We start from the raw sequence: 27,484 nt of genomic DNA on the forward strand, positions 1-27,484 counted from the left end.
AATCATGAAACCAGATGGGGGGTGGCCTTGTGAGTATGACAAAGGAATATTATTCAGGCAATATGTTTAATTTGTTATCAGATAGGACTTATGTTAATTCATCTTTAAATGAACCAAACTTTGCATATAGGAAGTTTAGATGTGAACTAAACATGTTCATCAAATGTCAAACTGACCACAACAAGCTTAACTTTTTAAGCCCTGTGTTTCCCATTCTACCAAAAATCTTCGGCATCCCAAAAATTACATCAGCCCCCCCCCCCCATGAGAACTATTGTGGATGCCAGAGGTTCTATCACCCACCCTACAGCTACCTTCATAGATGAAAAATTTAAACATTTAGTAGTGCTGGAGACCTAGATTTGTAGGGACTCCTGGGACTTCTTGAAAAAGATTAATAGACTCAAGTACAGTGATAAAACTGTGTTTGTCACCAATGACATTCAAAATCTTTATATTGTGATTTTCCATGATACGGGGCTATTGTGGTTGTTGAATATTTACATGACAAGGTGTTACCTCAACAGAAAATTAATACATATGAGAGTTTACTTGAGATGTTGTTAAATAATTTTTTAACATTTGAAAGGAAATACTTTTTGCAAAAATCGGGAATTGCTATGGGTTCAACTTGTGGTAGCTTGTTAGCAAACATTGTGATGATACAGTAGGAGAAAAAATATTTATTCCCATCCGGTTACATGAAGTATTGCAAACTGTATACATGGCTCCTGGGCAATATTTTTATCACTTGGGACAGGTATAATGAAAGGTTGAGCAGGTTTCTTGAATTTATTAATAATGCCACCATTTTTTGAAGTTCACTCATGAATTTGATGATACTAGTATAGCTTATCTTGACATTTGACTTTGTAAAGATAGGCAAAATAGTTCCTACACATCACAAATTGTTCGTAAATCCACATTCTTAAATGCTCACCTCCATTAAACGAGTGCTCATTTTCATAGCCAAAAACCGAGAAGTAGTAAAAGGCAAGTTTGTAATTTCAGCATGGAGGGCCTCTAATTTTGATAATTTCTTAGATGAATGTGATATAGTTAAGGGTATGTTTTTGGCAAGAGTTTAACCAAGCTTATTTATTAATGAAATAATGTACAAGATAATTAAGAAAAGGGGTTTTACGTTCTATTATTACATTTTCAAATGAATGTCAATACACACGATGAACTTGCAGTCCCCATTTGTGTTGATTCAACTTATTCTGATTCAATGGTTTGTTCTACTGAAGTTCCGTATCCTTTATATGATAGTAACAACACATTCAGAGACTCTTTGATCACATCATATAGCATTGACAGTTATACCATTAAAAACATTCTTGTAAAAAAATGGGTTATATTAAAGGATGATAGGAGTGTGGGGTTGAAAGTGGGTGAAAAATCAAGTGTAATTTTTAAAAGAGGGTGTAATTTGAAAACCATCCTGGAGAGGTTAAATACCAGCAATTGTAATTCTGTGAATAAGAATTTCAGAATGAATTAGTGTGACTGATGTTCAATTTGTACTTACATTTTGACTGGTGAAACGTGCAAGATTAAAAACGCCAGTTTTAAACCAAAAGGGTTATATAACTATCAAACATTTGGTGGTGTTTACATTGAACTTTGAGAGCATTGTCCTGGTTACTATACTGGCAAAACTGAGCTTAAACTCAAGGAGAGAGTAAGATAACATACCAATGACATCAAAAAGAAAAAAGAAAACAATGCTTTAGCAAGGCATACTCTCGAGTACCCAGGACATTCTTTTAGATTCACCATCATTGAGAAGCTAAATGCCATTGAAAAGGGAGGCCCATGGCCACATCTGTTAGAGAACGGTAAACTTTTCTAGTAATTATTATTTAACGCCAGTGTTTGGCCAGGTCTGAATGACTATGTTTCTATTAGTTGCCTACTGAAATTGAAGGTGCTTACAAGGTAATACATTACAACATAACGATAAAAAATACATATCAATTTTCTGCTAGCTGACTCTCAGAAAAGTATAGACATGATTTGTTGTCGTTGTTATTAAAGCAGAAGTGGTTAGCTATCTTAGAAGCTATAATCTAGGCCACAAGTTAGCATCTGCCAGATAAAGATTCTCCTGAATTTTGGCTTCTTAGCATCCCGCCTAATTTGGACAAGAGTAATATGTGCCTCATTTATGGGTTTCTTGTTTAAACACTGGACAGCCCTGCCTAGCAACTGAAACTATATGTACTTAGTTTTAAAAAATAGTTACACAATCTGGACCCCAGGAAGACTGGTGGCTGAGAAATGATCTTTTAGGTGTTTTTTTTTTTTTTTTTTTATTCAAGCTATTGCTACTCTTAATACCTTTGTTATGAGACCTACATGGTCAAGCAATGTCCAGAGGTTGGCTAGCATTACATGCTCATAAGCAGTGTATAGTGTATTATTCAACTTTTGTCTAATATGATATTACTTCTATTCCTAAAGGGTTTATATGCTAGAATAAGACAGTATTAAGCAATTATTTATTTTTCTATGCTATACATAATATCTGAGGTGTCACAAGAATATTTATATGGTTTTATATGACATTTTTGCACAATTATTTTATTTTCCTCTTTATCATTTGTCTTAATGTTATGATACTGGATGTTTCAACAACTTTGCGGACATCTGTTTACATGCTAGTTAAGGTGTGGCAAAACATCTTCCCATTTTCTATTATGTCTAGAAATCCTGTTAGAAATTATAAAAAGGAGTCTTGAAATGATATAGTTTTTCTTCTGTTTTTATTTTAGATGCGGATTAATGAAATGTTCTGGGTAGTTCCTAATTCTACGATATTGCAACTAAAGTAAACCTCTAAACCAGCACTGCAGTTGAGATGCTCATTAAGATTGTAAATTCTGTTTTACGCCACATTCTAATAAAAAAATAGAAAAGTAGCCAGCCAGGCAAGTTAAGCCAACAAAATGCCAGCACTACAGAAGTAAAACATTTGAGCATAGGATATACAAGACATGTCAGACTGGAAACCATTCACATCTTGCCAATACCCACCTACGGCCCTACAGTTTTTTGCAAGGGGGGTGATACTTGTGAGACAAGGTATAATTTTAAGGACACCTCCAAGCTATGCTTGACAGATGACAGGGAATGGCATTGCTTGACATGCAGGGGGGGGGGTTTTCATTGGAGCAAGGGGGCACTGGATGATGAGATTATCTCACCAACTAATTATATTTATTTCCTGATTAAAGTTTAGGTGATGGGTTCTGATGCTGGCAGCACAATTTGACTTGTAAAGGAAAAGGAGAATAACCGAAAAAGGCATGTAAGCTAGGCACAGGACTCCCCTCAAGAACCTCTATGACGCTGAGTGTAAGGATAAAGACTTCATTCTTTTCTGCTAGCTAAGGTTTTGAAGAACAGAAAACCTTTTGTTAGATAACCATGCCATTTATTGAGCATTTTTAAATATGTCTAGCATGCCAAAAGGTGCATTATATTTAATAATAGGTCTAAATGAGGGAGAAAGCAGAGGGATAGTGACTTCCTTGGCTTTAGAAGAGATACTCTTTGCAATTAGTTGCAAAATGTTGAAGGATTTTCTAACCTTTGTACCCACATGATGGTCAAAGGAGTAGGATTTGCCAACTCATGTGCCCAGATCTCTGATTAGCATGGTAAAAGCATACTTTTAATGCAATAATTTAGAAAGTATGTCTGCTTCCCAAAGTGGATGATGATGCATTTCTTGGCACTTATTTGGAGCACTTTTGCTATGCAATAGAAACTGACTTTAGTTAGTTTGTTTAGGAGAGCATACACATCCGAAGGGAATGTGCTAACCACACATAAAATGCAGTCATCAGCAAATTTTGTAAAATAGACATCACTGTTATAAGCTTGTAGGTCTAAAGGATAGCTGCCAAACAGAAGAGGACCCAACACATATCCCTAGGGACACCACTGGTCACCTTTTCACTTCCATCTAGCTTGGATGGCATCAGCCAATCAGACAATGTGTGCTCTGTCCTTAATAGATTTGGCAATCCATCTTACCATGTAGGAATTTATTTTTAAGGTATTCAATTTATAAACAACTTCATTATGTTGTATAGTATCAAATGCCTTGGTCAGATCAAGGTAGGCAGCATGTATGGTACAACTACTTTTGACTGCCTGAATGACCTTATCAAAGAACCTGGCAAGATTCATCAGACAGTACTTGTCCTTTAGAAAGCTGAATCACCATGGATCTTGCTTAATAGGTTTTAGATAATCAGAATTTATGAGATTGGTGATGATGTGCTTCATTGTGTTACAGATAAGACTTGTAAAGCTAATGGATCTATAGTTCCCTGGATCCATGGGGTGTCTGCCCTTATACAGGGACATTTCTACAGTAGTTGAGTTGAATTAACAACTGACTTTTAACACAGCAAAATGTGATACAAGCTTTCATGCCCATGAGTAACAAGACGTGACTTTTATAATATTAGATATATGTTGAGGCTCAGAATCCCTGAACAGAATCTCCCACCCAAAAAAGGACAAAAAAAACACTGCTTAGGTGTTTTTTTTTTTTTTTTTTTGCAGGGGGGCAAGCACCCCTTATATTGAGGTCAAGCCCCCCACCCCATCTCCTGAACTTATGTACACCTACTCCACAGCTATACCAACTCAGAGACGGGGAAATTCTCAAAAATGGGCATCAGTGCTGACAGAACTCCCCGACAGTGATTTCCTGTAGGGGAACTCCTATCCTCAGCAGATGGAACTTCAGGCAAATGAAGCTTGAGAGTTCAGTCTTCATCCACCAATAGGTTACCCTATGCAGGCATCATAGCATAAAACTTGGTTGCAATTATGTGAGCACAGGGACAGAAGGAATATTTTAATGTGAAGTCACTCCTGAGAAATACATACACAATTGTTCCTGTTAGCTTTTTATATATAAGTGCTGATAAAGCCTGCAAAAACTGAACATAAAACATTAAATGCTGTCATGTTAAAATTTTGGTGTTTTTCCCAGCAACTTCTTTGTCCTTTGTTCCACCCCTCTGCAAAAGACATCCAATGTTTTTGTTTTTTCATTCCTCCTATGTTTCTAATGGTCTTCTAGTTTAGCAGATATTTCTGATTTGCTTTCATCATCAGAATGCTAATGTTCTGGAAATATTCTGCTCTTATCTGCATATTGGCATGGATACCTGTAATTACAAGACTTGTATTGCTTCTAAACCCATCTAGTCTACAAAGCTGATATAAGTATATTTTTTTGCACTTGCTCTAACTGTTTCAATGATATTTAACACTTCGCAGTGCATTTATTGATTTTGTTGAATTTATCACTGTTTTTCAGCCTGCGCTTATTAAAGAAACTCCATCTGTTTGTTACTCTACTGTTCTTAGGTTGTTTTAATAGTACTCTGATATTTTCCTAACCTTCTCTGATACTGCAAAACCTGTTCTGAGTTTGGCAAAATTCTCTTGAGTCTGCCAAAACATTTCTAAGTTTTGCAAAGTTTTTTGTGTTGTGAATATTTCTCTGGGTTAGTGAACTTATTTCCAAGATTCCTGCTATTGCAGGAATTCCTGACTGCGGTTGCAAATCATTTGTTACTGCACTTGAGCTCAAAACCAGTTTGTTTTACATTTTAGAGGGTTCTTTTGCACTCTGGTGGGAGAAGATAGCTAAATTCAAGTTCAAACCATCCAAGGTGGGAACTACTGGTCGATAGCTTATTGTGTTTTTATCTGATTGGCCTGAGGGTTTAACTTTATAAAAGGTTTTCTTGGTTCCCCACATTTGCATATAAACAAACCTCTCCAAAGGAAATGCTTTCCATAGTCTCCCATTGTTCATAGCTGTTTGAAGAGCTGCCAGTTTGTGCAGAGGGTTGTACCACTGCAGGTCATATAATAGTATACTAACAAGAACTCTCACTTTGACCTTGAAGTGACTCTCCCCTACACTTTACTATCTAGAAATTGTATTTCCTTGCATACATACCATAGGCTAGATTCAGACCTGCTGCATCTAGACTGTTTGGTATCACTGTGCTCTTAAATCAGCCTCCTTACATTAAGGTGGAAGTGTGTAGCTCGGCACCTATCTGAGTTGGGGACTGTTGGAGAAGGTTCAGTTTGGGGCTTTCTAATTGGTAGTTGTGTTTAAAACTGTTTAAATTTGCCTGTATGTAAGCCTTGAACTTGCCCATTGCTGGGCACTGCACAAAGGGTTTAACAGTGCCCTGTATAGATGCAAATGCCAGGGAACATTATTTTTCCCTAGAGACCTTCCAGTAGAACCCCCCCCCCCCAAGCTTCCCTACTGAGCAAAGGGCAACTCAGTTGCTCTCTAAGCAGCATTTTCATGCTTATCATCCACAACCTATGATACATCTACTGCATTTGCTGCTCCATGTCAAACTAGCCCATTAGTTAAGCCAAAGTCCTAAGTCCAGCTAGCCCATTTCCTTCCCAAATACCACATTCAGAAAAATCCTGGCACCATGGATGGGCAGTTTCCCATCATTTCTCCTGCCAACTTGATTGATATGGGCATCTTTAGGCAATGTAGCAATTGCTTCCTGTATACTAAAAATCATTTACTCCTAAAGCAAACTAGCACCCTATGTGAGAGATGCAAATACACTGTGGAAATGGGGTCAATTTTCTCATGTAAAAACAAACTAGACATCAAAAAGGTTGTCAGCCCATACTCTTCACCACTCACACAAACCTCACCTCTCACACAAAATAAGATCACAACACATAAACACACATATGCGGAGGTGCTCACTAAAAGCCTACCAAAAGAACATAGAACTCCAAAACACATGACACCCACACTCACCAAGTAAAAAGAAACCACTACACACATCAACACACATACCTGTGTCACAACAAATAAACCCCTAAGGCAAAACACATCAAATGTCTTGGTCATAGGTGACTCCATAGTGAGACACACAGATGTCCCCCTCACCAGACTGGACAAGAAGGTCACAGTCAGCTGCCTATCAGGTACCAGGATCCAGAAAATCAAGCATACACTCAAGTCTTTCAGTAACAAGTACCATTATGTCTCTGTAGTAGTACATGTTGGTGTGAATGACTTGAAATATACCTCTGTGGAATATATGAAGTGAGACATGACAGAACTCACTGATTATGTGTCCCAGACAGGTATGTACCTATCCCTAAGCAGTATCCTGCCCTCACCCAGGATGATGCCACAGTATAAACAAAGAATGATTGACTTCAATAATTGGCTTATCTTCTGGTGTCAGTCCAGGGGGATTCAGTATTTGTCAGCCTGGGAGGATATGGTAGACAGACCTTGCTGCTTTGCTACAGATGGTCTGCACCTGTCCACCTAGCCTTATGGATACTGGCAAAGACCCTTGCCTCCCCCATAGTGACATTTTAGGCAATGTCAAAACAACAAATTTTCCAATGTAACAGAATTTAATTGAGATAAACTCAGGGTCATCGTGCTTAATGTTAGGAGTATAAACAAGAAACTGCACTCCATGGAAGCACTCCTCACTATGGAGGATGTTGATGTCTGTGCAGTAACTAAGACATGGTTCAGGGATACCAAGAGCACCCTAGCTGTGCAAGGCTACAATGCTTTCCACACATTCAGACCTTAAAATGAGCATGAAGGAACCAACAGTGGAGGTGTATCCATCTTCATTAAAACCAAATACATGTTGAGACTGGTCAAACAGTACAACTCTCACGAACTACTCCATATCCAACTAACTATTGGGAAAGTAGCATACCACGTCATTGCTTGTTATAGATCCCCTACTAAGAACCAGGATAAGCATACCATCTACCTCGATTTACTAGAATCTCTTAACTATACAGCCCAACACATTAGCCATGGAAGATTTCAACTATCCTTCCATTGACTGGAGGACATACATGAGCAAAAACACACTCGCCCAGAGATTCCTGGACTTTGTTAACACAAGCGCTCTGAACAGATAACCTGCACCCTCACTATGGGCTCTAATTTTCTGGACATAGTACTCACCAGCATGGGGGGGGGTGGTCACTGTACTTCCCCATGCGTGATGTCCTCCCTGGCTAGGTCAGACCACAAATCAGTCTCGTTTGAAGTAATTGCTGGAACTGACACCCTTGCAGGAACAAAAGTTATAAAAAACTTTACCAAAGCTAACTACAGCCTAATAAGCAATGGTATAAAAAGCTTCATACCTCCTGCAATCACAGACATCAGTGATCACGATGGAGAAGTGTATGCAAATGCTCTGTACAAACACTTAAGTGAATGCATAAACTCTGCTGTACCTGACCGGATCAAAACCAGGTCTTTCCATAAAAACAAGTCACCATGGTGGACTTCAGGTATAAATAGATTGTATAACAAGAGGAAGAAACTGTTGCCCAAAAGCAAGAGAGATATCACTCTGTAGAGAAAGAGTTCCCTCCTAAACCTAAACAAGAAAATCAGAAATTTTGTAAAGTCTTTTAAAGCAAATTATGAAACTAAACTCACATTCCTAGCCAAGGATAATCACAATACATTCTTTAACTATGTCCAAAGACTAAAAGGGAATGGCCAGCTATGTGCTGAACTGGTTGTAGATGGGATAACTCATACTACACCAGAAGAAATTGTCAACCTGCTAGCTGACAAATTCAGTGCAAACTTCACCCCTCTATCCCCACCTACCATATCTCAAAGCATACCTGACACCAGCCCCCTGCCTAATATATCTAGAGAATAGGTCATCTCTGCCTCAATGGGACCAAATAATATCCCAGGTTGTTTACTTAACAATCTAAAACAAGACCTAGCAGACCCACTTGGCATTCTCTTTAATTATAGCTTGAGAACTGGCTATGTTCCTGCAAAATGGAGAACAGCAACAATAATCTCCCTGCACAAAGGGAGACTATCAACTGACCCTTGGAACTACAGACCCATAAGTCTAAGCAGTCTTATCTGCAAGGCCATGGAAGGAATTATCATGGACCTTATCAACAAGGATATAGGCAAACTCCAAAACCTGGACCCAACTCAGTTTAGCTTCATTAAGGGTAGACCATGGTTATTAAACCTAGTAGATTTCATTGAGAATGTCACCAAAGCCATGGATGAAGGTAAGACAGTACACACATCTTATCTCAACATTAACAAAGCTTTAGACATAATTCCTCACTCTGGCATAATTGAGAAACTCTCCCAGCTAGGGATAAACCCTTGCATTCCTAGATGGGTAGCCATTTGGCTCACCAACAGAACACACTCTGTCAAGATTGGTGACTCCTTGGTGACTCCACCTCCACCAATAGACCCATAACCAGTGGCATACCACAAGGGTCTGTGCTGGGCCTCTTACTGTCTGGTATCTATTTTTCAGCAGTCCAGGCCAAAGTAGACAACCTCTGGCTCACCGAGTTCGCTGATGATTGCAAACTGGGAGCAATCATTGAGTCCCCGAATGATGTCAACATATTACAAGAAGGGCTAATGCAAGCAAATGATTTATGCAAAAGTCATGGTCTAAATCTGAATGCATAAAATGCATTATTATTATTCCCTGTGGCAAAATATAATTCCTTAAAAATTACAGTATTGACAGCACCTCCCTGAATTCCAACTCAGTGGTGTGAGACATTGGAACAGAGGTTGATAGCAATCTGAACTTTGACCACCAAGTTTCCACATTGGTAAGGAAAGCTTTCTATGTAGTGCACCTCATAATCAAGGGCATAGCATCCGGGTCAAGAGATGTTGTAACTCCACTGTACTCACCCCTCTTCAGACAACTAATAAAGTATAATGCACCCTCTTGCATGTACCTCACTAGACACCTGCAGCAGCTGGAGATACCTCAGAGGTTTCTCACTAAGAAAATACAGGGACTCCAAACCATGACCTATATAGACAGGCTGATAGCCCTGTCACTTTACTCTGTATCTTATAGGCTATTGAGAGGTGACTTGTGCCTTGCCTATAGGGCAATTTCTGACCCTGCCCTAATGGAAATGCTGCACTTCTGCAAGTCAAATGACACAAGAGTCACTCATTCTGGGGATCTCTCCCTAGCTTGTGAAATTAACAGAACATGCTGGAGAGACAGATATGTCTCCTAGAGTCTCTGGAATAGACTTCTTTTTCATGTAAAACAGAGATCCTCACTGACCCTATTCAAACACAACCTAGATAATTGGATGGGAGACCACAAATTGGCCCCTGGGGTGGCACCCATGTCCCTCATGGATAGTGGTAGCCGGTGTTGATCATAGACCCACTCTGTTTATAAATTCATTCTGCAAACTATCCAAAAAGAACAAATGGAGATACTTGGGATTCACATGGCTAGGCTTATGAAGGCTCTAAAACCGCTAGCCTAGTAACCTCCTATGAACCTACGAACCTAAGTTTGCATTTTCATCATTATCTATGCATTGTAAAAAGCTGCACATGAATCGTTAATATTATAAAGCTTAATATATTAATTTTATCATTCTGTGGATAAATATGCTAAAATGAATGCAGTTAACTAGATGTTTAATGCATACAAACATTAACATGTTCACTAGTTTTACTTCTGCTTTTGTATTTTGTATTTCAGGTTTTCTGAATGTGGAGTATGGAGGTAAGTCTTGTAACATATGCTCTGCTTTTTATTTTTTCACTTTCAAAACTGTGTTGCCATGTGTAGTTTACATTTGTTTTTCTTTTAAAAGCTTATATTTTTCAGTTTCACATTTTTATGCACTGAGGTAATGTGTAAATGGAATGAAATTACTACATTGTAAAGTATTTTACAGAGAATTCAGATTTAGAAAAGTACCAGCCAGTATGGCAATTAATAGTTAGTTATCCAGATTACAATTTTAGCAGCAGTGTCTATAATTTCAGAATAGGTGTATGCTTAGTTGTCATAGTTCTTTTATTTACTTTTTGCACGCTATGAGACATTTTTATAGGCAATATGTTGGGACAGCGTATGCACTGCATAGAGCTAGAATACTGAACATAAAAGGGAAAGGCAAAGATTAAACATCAAGGACCCTGCTTTTTTGCTGAGTACTTGGATTCTTCATGATTACTAATCAGCATTCAAGAAAGTTCTATAAGATCTTGTGCTGGGGTGTGTGTCCCTGTTTTGATGCACACCATGATGTAACACTGCTCACAAAGTCTGGAACACAATCCTTGCTGTAGTCTGTGAGGTGTCTGCATTGCCATGCTTCATAAAAAATGATTTATGTGGGCAATGAATAATCAAATATCAGCTGTGCTTGCCTTAACTGTGCTGTACTTGGGAGAAACGTAAAAAACATAATTTAAAAAAACTGCAACAGATTTCAGAAATCCAACACTGGTACTTGTCATGGTCTTAAGGAAAACAATCTTTTGGCATACAACGCATCCAAAAAGGTGGCACACTGAGAGCTGCAGACCAGTAGGATTTTACTGCCTATAGCAACTGTCATAGTTTAAAGCTAAACCATAGATTAGACCTTATGTGGCTAGGTCAAGGCCAAGTGCTTAGACAGGCAAATATGGTGCTAAGTCATCCTTCCTGTCTCTGTACATCCTGAATTCAGCCTCAGCAAGTGAGGATTTAAGCCTGTCTCTGTCCTGTTCCTCACAGGAAGACTAGGGGATTGGTGGAGATGAATTTGTGATATTCACCTTTCCTGAGATGCCAGTACTGACCAACTCCTAATACATTTGCTGGAGCCTGCAAGAAACCCAGGCAACTGTCCTAATTCTTGAAAGTGTGCCTTTAACTCCTCTTTTAGGATTTCCTCAACAGTCCCAGACAGGTAAAGTGACCTTTTGCTGTTCATACAGTCAAAGAACATCCTGACTCTGGAAAAAGGCCACAAGAATGGGGATTTCCTTTACAAGTCCATGCATGAAAGAAAAGAGACTCTTACCAAGCATCTGAAAAAGCTCACTTCTGTGTGATCTCTTTAGTTAATTACAGTTTTCTCTCACTACAGCATTCCCCCACCATTTGAAAAAGTAAAATGCATTAGAATAATTGATTAAAGAGTGCATTCCTCTGCTACAATGGGAATTCAACTCAAAGCTAGACAAAAAAACTATAAAAACATGAGGATGTACTTGAGCCTGGGCTCAATTAGGACATTGCTGAGACCTTGTCTGTGGCTTTCAAAGTGGGCAACTGTCTAGCTTTTGTTGTACTGATGCTTTAGTCTGTTATAAAAACTCCATAGCATGGTCTGACTCAAATTATTCTCCTTTCTGCAGCAACAAAGGAACAACTTTCTACAAGATCTGTGTGACATGGTGGCTTAATGCAGTGGGCTGTAGGTAAGAGGGAGCCTGGGTCCAAAACTTGGCAGAGGTGTTTATTTTTGTTTGGAAGTTAGTATAATGGTTAAGGTGCTTACCTTAAAGACACAAGGTGCAGGGTTGGATTCTCACATGGGGTAATTGGCTAGGCTTAAAATGGCACACAAGGACAGTTTGCCTAGTACTAATTTATGAGCCTAAGTCCAGTTTAAGGGAGATATGCCCTATAGTAAAGTTATTCAGGACCTGGATGCATAACCCCCTGAAGTGGAGGCATGTCCTTACTAGTTTGGAGACCATTATGATCCTCACATTCTAACTTCTCTTCGTCTTCTAAACTTATGTAACCTCAAAAAATGAATAAGTTTCATTACTGCCTGAAGAAGGTATTATTTTGTTACACTGATCAGCATCTTCCTGTACTATTAATGGGCAGATGCAGCACCTAAATGCTTTATCCATGCACAAGTCCCCTTAAATTATCTATGGTATGATCCCGGCTATTATCATAGGTTCATAGGTAAGTACTAGGCTATCGGCCCAAGGGCCTATGCAAGCCTAGCCAACAAGGTTCCCTGGCTTACGCCACACAAGAAAGTTATTTTCCTGTGCCACTGATGAGCAGAGACACAGAAGTGATCCTTGGGGTGTATTTCCTATTTCCCATCCACTCATCAAGATTTTTCTTGAAGAGTACTAATGAAGAACTTTGCTTGACATAGATGGGTAGCCTGTTCTAGAGTATGGAAAGTCTCTGGGATAGGAATCTATCCCTCCAGCATGTTCTGTTTATTGTGGTGACAAAGTTTATGTCCCTAGAGCGTGTAGCTCAGAGGGATTGGGATTTCTTTAGGTGTAGCATGTCCAACAGCTCTGGGTTTGACATAGCTTTATATGTTAGGCAGAGATCACCTCTGAGTAGGCGATATGCTACGGAGTAAAGCTGGAGTTTTTTGAGGCGGTCAGTGTAGGGCATTTGTTTGAGTCCAGTAATCCTCTTTGTGAGGTACTTCTGTGGCCTTTCCAGCTGCTGCAGATGTCTTGTGAGGTACATTCCAAAAGGGGCGTTATACTCTATAATGGGTCTAATGAGTGATGAGTAGAGGGTAATGATGACCTCTTTTGTCCTGTACGAGAACCCTTTTATGATGAGGTGTGCCACGTAGAAGGACTTCCTGACTGCTGTGGTGATGTGACTATCAAAGGAGAGACTACTGTCCACCTGGGTCCCAAGGTCTCTTATCACGCATTCGGTGTTAAGTAGATTGCTGCCTATGTGATAGTTCATGGGTACAGAGTTTTTACCAAAGGGGATGCCACTGCACTTTTTGGCATTGAGCTTGAGGCCATGGCTCTGACACCAGGCATCTGTCTCAGAGAGGCCCTTCTGTAGGATGTTCACATCAATTGGGACTTGACTATGGCTCCTAGTTTGCAGTCATCTGCGAACTTCGTCAGCCAGAGGCCTTCTGTGTTAGCCTGTACTTCACAGAAGTAGATACCAAACAGGAGCGGTCCCAGGATGGAACCCTGTGGTACTCCACTTGTCACTGGTTTGAGGTCAGATTTGGAATCATTAGGGGTAATATATAATTATCAACCATGGGATGAGTAAGGTCAATCTATAACCAAATGTGATAGGTTATTTTGATTGCCAAAAGGGAAACTGGCTAGGCTTAAAGTGTCCTGCAAGAGCTGCCAGCCAACTACTTACCTATGAACCTATGAACTAGTTATTTATCATAAAACTGACTTAGGTCTGGGACTACAAATAAGAGGGGAGCATCCAAGTTTCTCCTGGGTTAATGCCACGGTCACTTTCAGTCACATTATGGAGTTCTTAGGTCCTCCGATAGAGAACTCCACTGGCTGAATAGACCATTTCAGTGTTGTTGTTTGGACAGGTCTAGAGTGTACTTTTGAAAAGGGACATTGCTCTGTTCTGGAAGATGTTTATGGTTTTATTCCTGCATCTTCCTGGTCCAGAGCGGCATGCATGAATCCTGCCATTTTCAGAAATGGGTGAACTTCAACCAGTGTATCTGGTATATTCCATTCTGTGTGAAGACTCTTCAGGGAACATGTCTTTGCTACACTAGAGTACTTGAATGGTACAAGCTGTGATGGACATCATTTGATACATCAGTGTTAGGGGTCCACACAAGCGGGTCTTTCAGTCTGAGCACCACTTTAAGAATATTATGTTATTTGGGATTTATTGCGCACACTTGCAGTTTGTCAAGATGTTGGTCACAGTAGATGAAGCCTTGCTGGAGAAGTACCTCTATGTGTTCCCCTACACAGATCGATGGATGGCATCTCATTGTCCTGGCTAGAGACCCCCTTGAACTATCCATGCACTATGTACTTATATAGTTGTATACCTTGCTGGTGACTATAAAGTGGGAGAAATCCTCTCTGACAACTGCTCTGAAGATTGTCTTCTTAGGTCCAAAGATGAATGGTAGCTGTCCCTTAAACTGGAGAGGGACTGCAATATCAAGGCTTTAGCTATCAGGGCAAGGGAAAATGTAGGGTCCAGGGTTAGACTCTGCTTTATCTTTTGGGCTTGATGTCTGCCACAACCATTATGGATCTATGAGCATACCTGTTATTGGTGTATCCTACAAGGTGTCAGTAATTTGAGAGCTGCCATTTTCTCATGGACCTCCTGCTGGTATCATTTGAGTTTTGCACAGCCATAGCAGTTAGTTGAAAATTCACCAAACTCTTACTGAGCTTCCTCTTTCTTTGTATAAACCTATCATGGACTCTTCAATGGTTGCATAGGGAGACCAATCAGGCTTCCACATTGTTCAAGCAGTTTGGTCCTCCAGATTCTGTATCAGCCATTGCCAGAATCATTATCTTTAATAATCCCCTTTTTCTCATGATCTAAATGAAGTCAGGGTGTGAAACAAATGGTCGCCACCTCTCTTGATTCAGTGCCACTCTCTTAACTTCTTTGTCATTCATGGCTGTTTTCAGCTTTGCACTCCATTCCCCTATCATTTGCTGAAGTTCTTGTTTAGCCTCTTGGCAATGCTGCATGACCTGTATATAGCAGCTTTGTTGATCTGTCCTCTCTGACCTGTTTGCTAAAGTACTTCATCAACAGTATGAACAGCAGTGGGTTCAGAGCTGAACCCTCATCCACACTCACTCCCACTGTTAACCCCCTATGAGTCTAGCCAGCACCAAATCTACCACTGTTTTTGGGAGTTCAAACCATTACAGGACTGCCAAGGCAGCTTTCTTAGGACCTTTTTATATGCTTTCGCCAAGTCTATGAATACACTGTTGGACTCCTTCTTCATCTCTAGCTTCTTTTCACTATCTGCCACACTGCAAATATCAAGTCTGCTGTGTTGCATCTCAGTCTGACTTTGAAATGTTCATCTTCCATCTCATTTTTTAATACTCTGTTTATTCATTTATCAGTCATCTCCAGCACTTTCATGCAATGTGACTGGAGTTTGATGCCTTTATAATACCTATGCTGTAGACGTCCCCTTTGTCCTCTTACACTGACATAAGAATGCTTAAGTTTTAGTTGTCTGTGATACACCTTTCTCTCCATACTGGTATGAGTACCCCTAGAAGCTATCTTTTCCTTAACCTACCCAACATCTTCATTATATCTCATGTGACCTCATCTGAGCTTGCTGCTTTTCCAGCTTTATTTTTCTTACTGCTGTCCTTTCTTCAAGGTTATATTCTTCTTCTTTCATCATAGGTTGTTTATGGGGAAGTGCAGCTTCTGTGGAGTTTTCTTCATTCATAAGCTTTTGGAAGTATTGCTTTGATCTGCCTTTAATGTTGTATGAACTGGTGAACAAGTTGTTTCTGACATCCCTTATGGATGATGTCTGATGACAGTCTTCTTTATGTTTTTAAGTTTATATCAGTCATTTGTAATTGAAAGTAGCCCTCCTGAAGTTGAAGACCTTTGAGATAAAGCCATTTATGGATACTATCCTAATCTAACCAGCAAAACAGTATGGTATATAGCATCTGTGAACACAAGAGTGGCACAAGTTTATAACCCCGGGGGGAGAGAGACAATCAAGTGAATGCACTTACAGTGGATGTCTGTTCTGTGAAAAGGTTATCTCATCACTTGGGGGGTACATGAATGTTTGTCCACTGCAAAAAAGGCTTGCTTCCATTGTTCAACAAAAGTTGTTTCAGCATTTTTTCAGTGAAATGACTTTCATTTTATGCCGTTCAACAGATCAACTGGAATCCCCCCACTGCAGGGAGGATATATTACTCTGGTAATAAGCCACAGCCAAGAGGCATCACTCTCTCCACATTCATATTCTCCTGTAATCAACATGTAGATGAAATCTCTGAGACACTCCTGAAGCTGCTTCTATGTCATGCAGCTTTAGATGCAGTGTACTGTCAGACTTCTCTAGAAATGACACACCTCAGAAAGTACCAATTTACTGCTTGTGAGGATGTCATCCTTCTCCCCTTCTGCTTGGAGTAGCAGACTATGACCATAACCGTTGCTGCATTCTCTAACCTTTGACATAAAAGACAACTGTATGAATTCACAACATTCCTGCTGATCCTACATCTTTTCTCAAAAAAGTCCAGGGTATAAAAGAACAAAACAGATTGTCATCTTCACTCTTTCTTGGACTGTTCTTGCCCCCACTGCCCAATGACCACCATCCCCTTCCTGATGAATAGGCCCATTTGTTCACAATTACGTGGGTGATGAGCAGCTTGGAGGGGCCATCATTTAGATAGCCATTGGGTTGGTTCCAAGGTTCAATGGTTTTCTTCTTAGCCATACATTCCCTGAAAAATATTCTATTTGCAGAGCCAGTGGGGTGTCCAAATTGGCTGGCCTTCATTTTCAGAAAGGACATTACCAGCAAGCAGACCCATCCCTCCTCTCAAACATGGGAAGTGGTTTTCCTTGTCTACATCAGAAAAATCACACATCCCTGTGTACTATCCGAGTCTTCTCTACCCCACTAACTGCTTGGGAGAGGTAAACAGGCCATGCCCCATCTCTCATCTCCCTCCTTACCTTGTTCCTTCAGTGCTGTGGCTGATTATTATACTTCAGTCACATGAGTCACAGTAAGGATGCCACCCTTCTGCACTGTACAGCCAGGCTGTCATGTTCTGTTTGTTGCAGACCAAGGTGATGATTTTAGGCATTACAATCCATGTCAGTACAGAAACTCTTCCCAATCCTTGCCAAGGATTACTCCCATGTTTGTAAAACATCCAGCTCTACAGCAGTGTTTCAGTGTATTTCTACTTCTGGGCTTTGAGGTTAATGAGGCTATTAGCATACAGGATTTTACATATTACATGTATGATTGCACTGTATTTTATTCGCATCTTAGCTTGCATTTTGTATATATCCTTTTTTTAAATGCACTCTGGCTGGATCTTTTAATGTTACTCGATCTGCATTTGATTATATTATGTTCTGAATTTGTTATGTGTTCATTTTGTATATAATATTGTGATTGAAAGTGATTTATTTTCTGCACTTTGAGCTCAGTTCGTGGCCGAAAAGAATCAATAGACCAATCCACTTACCTGATGAATGAGTAATAATTAAATAAAATAATAAATGCCCTCCATTCAGCAGAGATATGTAAGCACATAGATGTTTTTCATAGTCTGCACAGAATAGTACTCTTTACCTCCAATGCCGATCAGCTTGAAGGCGAGTCTGCCTGATGTCAATCAGCAGTATGATTTAGGCCACACTTATTCCATGCTTAAGGTGCTTCTGTCAGTCACTTTTACCATATGACTGTACCACCATGCTGAGTGCAGGGCAAGACTGTGTCCAATTCTTGGCCATTTACTCAGTTTTTTAATGGGGTGCTGCATCTTTACCCTCATTTGAAGAACTCTTTCTGTCTATACAACATGCACTTCATAATCAACAAACTGACATGTCCTCTCTTTGACCCTTCTGATAAGCAGTATTAATGCTGATTTCCAAGAAGACTGTCATCCTAGTTGGCAGCACTTCTGGTTTTAGAGTCACAGAGCTTTAGGCTGTTAAGTATAGGCAATCATATGTAGTTGTTCTCAAAGATTTAGTGCCTCCTAGGATGAATGCACGCTTTCTTCCAAATATGCTTTCAGAGTGAATCTTTCAATTAATTTCCATTTTACGTTGTAGAAGAAGAAAGTAGGATGACAAACCCCTTCACAGACTAACTGCCCATTGCCATGTCATTTGTTATCTGAAACAGGTGAATAAGTTCAGGATGATGGCCCATCTGATCATCTGCTTTGCTCTTATTACAGGAAAGCTTGCAGATACCAACTTAACACTCCTGTGTTAGCGGAATGCCAGGTATACTAGCTTTTTCCATCAAGGGTACATAACTTCTGTAACACAGCAGTCCACCACAAAAGGTGATCGGTCCTCTCCATTTACACCTTCTCCATCCACATCTCAGTAAGGGCAAGGTTTGCACTGCTTTTTCCCAACAAAGGACTAAACTAATCCCAAACCATTCCAGAATGCTTCCACACAGTATGTAGTTGGGGGCTATTACAAGTTTTGTTTCTCTCCTGAAATAAGTTCTCTACCACTACCAGACTTCTCCTTCTGTAAGTGCTGATCAGTGGTTTAGAGTTGCTCAGTGCAGTTCGTTTCACATTACAGTGCTCTAACAGGTTACTGACAGATGTGGAGTTCTATCTGTGAAATGTATCTGTCAAGTATGACAACAGTAGTACATCTATTCTGGTCTTAGTGTACAGTATGAAGGGTATTCATATCTGTCCCTTACAGTTTAATGAATATGGAGATACAATGGAATTAAATGTTTTCAGTGAAAAAACTCAAAAGTAGATCGTTTATTAACATACTTTTAACTAATCTTAAAAATAGTAAATACACAATATACTCACAAAAGAGCCATATAATATTAAAACACTTGAACAGTAATATAACTTCACATATAAAAAGAATAATATAATAAAGTGTTTTATGAAACAGGAGGGCCTTCATGGAACTCTTAAAACCGTCCAAGGTGGGTTCAAGTCATATTAAGCAAGGTAGTGAGTAACCCAGGTAATGTGACAGAGTGGAAAATTAAATCCACTCCAAGTGTTTAAGGCCTCTCTTGGATATCACTACCAAGCCCTTACTTGATGAGTTGCACAGTTGAAGACATCAAACATTCAAGTAAATTAAATCTAATGAATGGAGTTGTCACAATCCTAATATCCCTAGTTATTGAACTGGCACAAAGCACACTACTGTTGTGTATATACACAACACTGCTTACTCTGAGCCAGAGGTTTCACTTTGTGATCAGAATAAGTCTGTTAACTCAGACAGTGAAATGCTCATGGCCATTTTTATGAATGTATCTTCAGTAGTGATGGAGCACCCCCACCCCCATATCACTTAAAAATAGTAAAAGTAACTTTACAATTATTTTATTAGTTTGGTGCTTCTGACATTGGTAAACTGCTGAGTTTCTGACACCAGTAAAGAAAATGATTTGTATAATGAGAAAAAATGGTGGCTTCTTCTTATTTCCCACAATGTATATTAAGAACTGAGCATGACTCCTTGCTTTGCTCATAGTCACATCTTGAACAAAATATTGTTTATAAGAAGCAACCACACCGGGCGGCTGCGGTGGTGCAGTGGTTAGCATTGCTGCTTCAGAGTAAGAGATTCTCCAGTTTGATCCTTGGCTGGGGTGCCTTCTGTGTGGAGTCTGCATGTCCTCCCTGTGGTCACATGGGTTTTCTCTGGGTGCTCCGGTTTCCTCCCAAAGACATGCTGTAGGTGGACTGGACACTCTAAATTGGCCCTAGGTGTGAGTGTGTGCCTTCTGTGGAAGGTTGGGCACTGGGCTGGCAACTCAACACTGTAAAACTCCACTGCCAATCATGAGCAGACAGGTGATCCACTTTGGCAACCCCCTAACCAGGAAAAGCCAAAAGAAGATAAGAAACAGCCACACACTGGAGCTGAAAGCTGCTGAAATTTAATGTCTTCTGGTACCGCGGCTATACAAGCCTTCACAGGAATAAATTCACAACATTCAACAGTACTTTTTATCACAAAATTAATTAAACAATTAATCAATTAACTGTTTTTTAAAAAATATTTAAAGAACCATGGTAAAATACATTTCCATACACAAACATTATAAGCTTAAATTAATTTCTAAATTCAGACCCCTAGGAGCAAATGTGCCAAAATTCAATATAAATCTGCTTTCCAAATGTAACAAGTTTTGAATATAATTACCACCTCTGACTGGGCTTTTTATCTCAGAAAGATGTGAAGAACTTGTATATAGTTTCCCCCAAAGACCCCTTTTTTATGCACTTCCCAAGATTCATAAGAATATCTTAGATCCTCCTGGCCGACCAATTGTTTCCAGCTGTGGCTGTTTTTTGGAACATGTTGGAATTTTGTTAGATAGTCTCTTGAAAAAAGCATTGGTAAATGTTATCTCACATATTCACAATACGAATGACCTATGTAAATTAGTGAAAAATATGGAATGGAGTGAAGACTTTTACTGGGCTACAGTTGACACAAAGGCTCTTTATACGAGCATCAAGACCCACTGGGGTTTAGAAGCAGTTGGTAAAATTTTGGGGGAAGGACCACGTTCATCCTTCTTGATATTACTGCTTGAATTTGGTCTCACTCATAACTACTTCCTCTGTGATAATAAAGTTTTTTACACAAAGAAGGCACAGCAATGGGGACGAATTTTGCCCCCACTTATGCTATTCTGAATTTTTTTGTAAATCAGTCATCTTATATCATAGATATATTGATGATTTGATTTTTGTATGTAAAGGCAATACTCTTGAGTTTGGCATATTTATTCATTTATTAAATCAAAATAAGTTTGGGTTGGAATTCACATTTGATGTGAACAAGAGTATCATTCAAATTTTGGATATAGAGTTATACATAGATATTTATAATAAAGTTCTGTACAGACCTTTTAGAAAAAAGACGGCCACAAACTATTTTTTTGTATGCTAATAGTGCACACCCACCTCATCTACTTGAGGCACTTCTCTTTGGTGCGTTTAAGCGGATTTTTGAACATACCTCTGAGAATTATCTTTTGGAACAGGAATTTTGTGATGTTAAGGCAAGACTTATTGCTCGAGGGTATCTTGAGACCTCTATTGAGAGAGCTAAAAGTAAGTTAAAAAAGAATATTGGTCAAGATGATTTTGATTATGCTCAAAGATCTTGTAGATCTGTGATGAGTCATCATGATGATAATGATGACCAAAAAATCTTTTTTGTGACCAACTTTTCACCTTTCTCTGAAGTTTTGAAAATGGTAGTGGATAATGTATGGCCTATTGTTTGTTTTAATGATGAAGTAGGCCATTTGTTCCCCAAAAAAGTGACTTTTTTATATGATAGGTTCTCAAATTTGAAAGAACTACTTAGTTTGAGATATAACTTCAGTTCTAAGGGAAACAATGTGGGTATGTTTAGCTGTGGGATGTGCAAAGTATGCTCAAAAGTTAAGAATATGTCAGGTAGTGTGGTAAATGGTGTTAAGTATGTGGCTACAGATAGATTTAATTGTTTATCCTGTGGGGTAGTATACATCGTGGGTTGTGGTTGTACACCCCTAAGATGGTATATTGGTCAAACTAGACATAAAGTGAAAACATGTATTCTTGAACATTTGGGGGATGTTAGGAATTGTAGGTTGTATAATCCTATCTCTGACCACTTTCACAAAGTTCATGGGGGTGTTACTGAATCTCTTTTTTTCTGTGTTTTGGCTAAACCTGGCTGTGGACAAGGTGGTAATTATGTTCAAAAGTTGTTAAATTTGGAAAGCAGATTTATATTGAATTTTGGCACACTTGCTCCTTGGGGTCTGAATTTAGAAATGAATTTAAGCTTATAATGTTTATGTATGGAAATGTATTTCACCATGGTTCTTTAAATATTTTTTAAGAAACAGTTAATTGATTAATTGTTTAATTAATGTTGTTATAAAAAGTACTGATGAATGTTGTGAATTTATTCCTGTGAAGGCTTGTGTAGCCGAGGTACCAGAAGACATTAAATTTCGGCAGCTTTCAGCTCCAGTGTGTGGTTGTTTCTTATATTGCTATTTCTTATGATTTTTACAAAATGTTGTTTAGTAAGCTAAGTGCTTCTCCATCTTAACCGAGTCTTCGCCTCATGTATAACTGAAGCTTTCTTTGCTACCATCTCAATTGATTCTGTTTCCCTAATCTCTGATTCTGTTTCCCCTTACAGTACCAACCTATTACCAATATTCATATGCATTTTAATTTTACATAATCTAAGTCTTAAGCAATTGTATTGCATCATTCTGACTCTACTCACTGTTATACCCTTGACTTTGGGTCTTGTTTGGTTTGTGTCAGTTGTCATCATTTAAATTCTGTAGCAGTCATTTTCAAACCCTAAATGACATTTTCCTGCTGATAAAACTTGCATTGTCATTTAAATGCAATTGACTGAACAGTGGAATATGCATCTTATTTTTGATTCAATATCTAATTGGCATTTTCTTGTTATGCTTATTGACTCACAGCTACTTATAGCAATACAATTGCTTCTGTGGGTCTAGTGGATTCAGTGTCACATACAGCCTTCTGCACTGATAATCTCAGTTCTGACCATAAAGCAAGTAATGGCATCTAGAGAAGTGAAAATTGCAAACTGATGAAAATATGTGCAGGGGCTTTCAGATAAGTGACCATACACATTAGTGTAATAGCAGGAAACTGTCTAAGCAAGACAGAGTCATGTGACTTCCCACATGTATTAGCCTTATGGCATTCTTAAAGACACAATGCACTATATATTACAGAATAGTTCTGCTTCAGGTTCGCAAAGTGGACATGACAGCCAGCTGATTATTCTGAAACAAGTGGCTGTTCAGTGTACGAGGCAGCCCTATTATGAATGGCTTGAATGGAAAGTATTAATGTCTTCTCTCACTCTGTCCCTATATATATATATATATATATATATATATATATATATATATATATATATATATATATATGTATATGGGTCTACTTTGGTTGACCGAAACGCCAGTTCACCGACACGCAAAAGACCGAGACCAAACGACCGAAAATGAAGGTGATCGACAAGGTGAAATCCCGAGAGCCGAAAGACCGACATGGGCAACGTGTGAGCGCGACTCGGTAAGTGTGCGATAGTGAGGGATTTAGGGTTAGGAAGCGGACAGGTAAGTGTGCGATAGTGAGGGATTTAGGGTTAGGGTGTGGGAAAGGTGAGTGTGCGGTAGTGTTAGACTTAGGATTCGGGTAAGGTAAGTGTGTGATAGTGACGGACTGTAGTTTAGGGGCGGGTTAAGTGAGTTAGGGTTAGGGTGCGGGTAGGGTGAGTGTGCGATAGTGACGGGCTTTATGTTTTAGGGTGAGTTAAGTGAGTTAGGGTTAGGGTGCAGGTAGGGTAAGTGTGCGGTAGAGTCAGACCTTAGGGTTAGGGTTTGGGTTAAGGTTAGTGGATATGTAATTGTGTGTAATGTGTAGTTTACGTTTTGTGTGTCGGTGTAATGGTGTTCGGTTTTGTGAGTTGTCGGTATTGTGTGTTTTCGGTTGTTTGGTCTCAGTGTTTTGCGTGTCGGCGAACTGGCGTTTCGGTCAACCAAAGTAGACCCATATATATATATATAATCTAAATATTTATATGCCTATATGTGTTTATAATGAATAATTACCTGTGAGTTTTATCAAAACACAAAACATCTAACAATCTCATCAGCAATTGCCACTAATCACAAATAAAATCAATGAAAAAAAGTAATTTGAATATGTTACATTTGTGATTAAAAAAAGAATCGCAAACAACTACTTTATGTGGGTAGCTTGGGTCTATGTCAGAAGAATGAAAAATCTGAATGCAGAATGCTCACATGAGTGAATAATCAGGAAGTCAAAATCACCCCCCCCCCCCGCTAAATATATATTCCTACTCTGAGATCGCACTACAGTGAGGAAAGGACAAATATTCCAATCATCACTGTACTGCGATCCCAAAAAATCAACATCGGCTTCCTGATTATTCGCTCATGTAAGTGTTCGACATTTAGATTTTTCATTCTAAAGTAGACCCAGGTAGCTTTGCCCCCCACCACCCCCAGAATTTAAATATATTAACACCAGAGCCACACAGACAAGAAGAAAAGGGAAAAAGATGAGGAATTTTGTAATGGCTAATATAATGAACCTTGACCATTACATATTTCAACCTGTACCACTGCTGAAAAATACTAATGTTTCATTACGTGATGAAATACAAGCAGTGAGAACGGTCTGACCATGCTTCTTATTAGATGTGTATCTTTTTCCCTAATATTTACAGTATATTTAAAGTATAAATACATTGTACGGTTTCAACTATATGCCTGTCTTACTTTTTTCGTTCTGCCTGCATTAACGTTATTTTTTTCTATTATTAGATTACTTGTTATATGATTTTACTTTGTATATGTTTAAATACTATGTAACTGTATACTGTAATAACTTTATTACCATTACCGTTTGGCTTATTAGTCCATTACTGTATTATTATTTTTGCTTTTGTTTTTGGAGATTTTCTCCCTGGGCCTCCACTGAAAATGACCTGTTAGCCCAGCTGGACTATCCTGGTAAACAAATGTAAATATATATATATATATATATATATATATATATATATATATATATATATAAAACAAATGTAAATATATATATATATATATATATATATATATATATATATATATATATATATATATATATATCATGAAATCTCTAAAACGAATCTCAACATATCTAAAAAAAAACTACAAGCACAAAATACTGAAAACTCTTAATATTAAATCTCAAAATGTCAAATAATTCTGTCCACCTAGAAGTACCCTATATCATACACCATATAAAACCAAGATCAAGTGTCGTCTTGGTAGTGGTACCAGTACACAAGAGAAAAAAACAGAATAAACACAACAAAATATGCAAAACAGTAAATCTATCTGCTTATCTGTCCCGCATTTCTCACTCAACAGAAGAACAGCAGTATTTTACACTGCTGACAATCTATGAAGTTGCTGCTCTCAAACACAGAGTGAAAGGCACTACACTACATGTAGATGGCCTTCATCTGTCTTGCCTCGGCTTCAGGCTTCTGGCAAAGGTTCTTGCCACCCCATAGTGCATTTTTCAGGCAAACTCATCAGCACAAAATTACCAATGTGAACAATTCTTCTAAATGAAATTTAAAGGTCATGCTGCTAAACGTTAGGAGTCTTAGCATGAAACTGCACACATTGCAAGCATTCCTCACCCTGGAGGATGCTGATATTTGTGCCATCATTGAATCCTGGTTCAAAGCTGCAGAGAGCACCCCAGCCTTACCAGGTTACTCATCCTACCATACTTTCAGACACCAAATGGAGGGCTACAAAGCCAAAGGAGGTGGAATTTCAATATACTCACCTCCAGGCTTGTCAAACAGTATGACACACAGGAGACACTCCAAGTGCACTTAACTGTTCACAAAGCATCTATTCAAATCATAGCTAGCTAGAGACCCCCAACCATGACTCAGTACGGCCAGTCCACCTATCTGGACCTATTTGAATCCATCAAGATTCACCCCTCTACCATGATCCTGGATGACTTTAACTACCCAGCCATAGAGTGGGAGACCTATTCTTGTGCAAACATGAATGCCCAGAGGCACCCCCACAAGAGGTGAAAGTATCGTGGACCTGGTGCTAACCAACATGAGTAGCCGCAGTGTCACCCTCCTTGGTAAGATCTGACCATAAAGCGATCACTTTCAAAGGCACCATCTCCCCCTGACCCCCACCCCACCTTGTCAGAGTCAAACAAAAACACTTTTCCAAAGCTGACTACAATCTCCTGAGAGCAGGTATAAGCAGCTTGACAGCCACCATCCCTTCTGTTGGAACTAGCACTAATGTCCAAGCCTACACTAAAAAACTATATGAGCACCTACATAGCTGTATGAACTCGGCAATACCTGACAGGACCAAATCATTTTCCTCAAGGAAGAGTAAACTGTCTTGTGGACAGCAGCAGTAAACAAACTCTATAATAAAAGGAAAGAATCGCTCTCCAGGACCAAGAAGGTGCAGGTGCCAAGTTAGAAGCAATCTCTCCTTTGTCTGAACAAGCAAATAAGGTCTCTGGTGAAATCCTCTAAGGCTAACTTCAAATTGGCCACACCCACTACGGACAATCACATGGCCTTCTTCCCATATGTCCACAATCTCAGAGGTAGCATCCAAACTGGTGGTCAAGAACACCACATACAAAAAAGCCATAGATATAGCCAACCTGCTGGCAGGCAGGTTCAGTGAAAATTTCAGCCCCCTGTCCCCTCCATCATTAAATCAGGACATCCCCAGCACCTGTCCCCCTCCCCTCATCAATAGGGAGCAGGTCTTTAATGCTTTCTCAAAGGCATAAAATACAGTCTCCATGGGACCTGACAACATTTGTGGCTGCATCCTACATAAACTCAGGCATTAGCTGTCAGCTTCATTAGGTACCCTATTCAACCAAAGCCTAAACACCTACTTCATCCCAGCTGAATGGAGGACAACCACTGTCATCCCTCTACACAAAGGTGGAACATCCACTGACCCAGGCAACTATAGGCCCATCAGCCTAACTAGTCTGATCTGCAAGGCCATGGAACACGTTATCATGGACCTTATAAACAAGAACATTGGCAACCTCCAAATGCTTGACCTCACACAGTTTGGTTTTGTCAAAGGGAGATCATGCCTGTTAAACTTTTTTGACTTCTTTAAAAACGGTCACCAAAGCCATGGGCGAGGGAAAGACTGTAGACACCACCTACCTTGACCTAGCCAAAGCCTTTAACACTGTTCCCTACTTGGGCATAATAGATAAACTCTCCCAGGTAGGCATCAACCCTTATGTTACCAGATGGGTAGCTAACTCAGTCAAAATAGGGGACGCCACCTCTAGTAGTAGACCCATAACGAGCAGTGTACCCCAAGGATTGGTCTTGGGGCCTCTACTGTTTGGGATATACTTTTCTGAGGTGCAGGTCAAAACCAGTGGTCTGTGGGCTGATAAGTTTGCAGATGACTGTAAGCTGGACGCTGTTGAGACATA

The 27,484-nt window shown here is 39.3% G+C and overlaps 1 protein-coding gene across 2 annotated transcripts in view; it reads left to right on the top strand.

Annotated features, from left to right (window-relative positions):
* The window catches only part of FNDC4 (fibronectin type III domain containing 4), a 1,069,876-nt gene that overhangs the window by 671,536 nt on the left and 370,856 nt on the right, over positions 1-27,484 (top strand). For both annotated transcript variants that reach the window (XM_044062790.1, XM_044062789.1), the window contains exon 4: positions 10,608-10,631. In XM_044062790.1, coding sequence (XP_043918725.1) covers positions 10,608-10,631 — 24 coding nt within the window. The remainder of the gene's footprint in view (positions 1-10,607; positions 10,632-27,484) is intronic.

The sequence above is a fragment of the Protopterus annectens genome, chromosome 2.part1 (assembly GCF_019279795.1).
Source record: "Protopterus annectens isolate FY-2018-M chromosome 2.part1, PAN1.0, whole genome shotgun sequence".
NCBI classification, from domain to species: Eukaryota; Metazoa; Chordata; order Ceratodontiformes; family Protopteridae; genus Protopterus; species Protopterus annectens.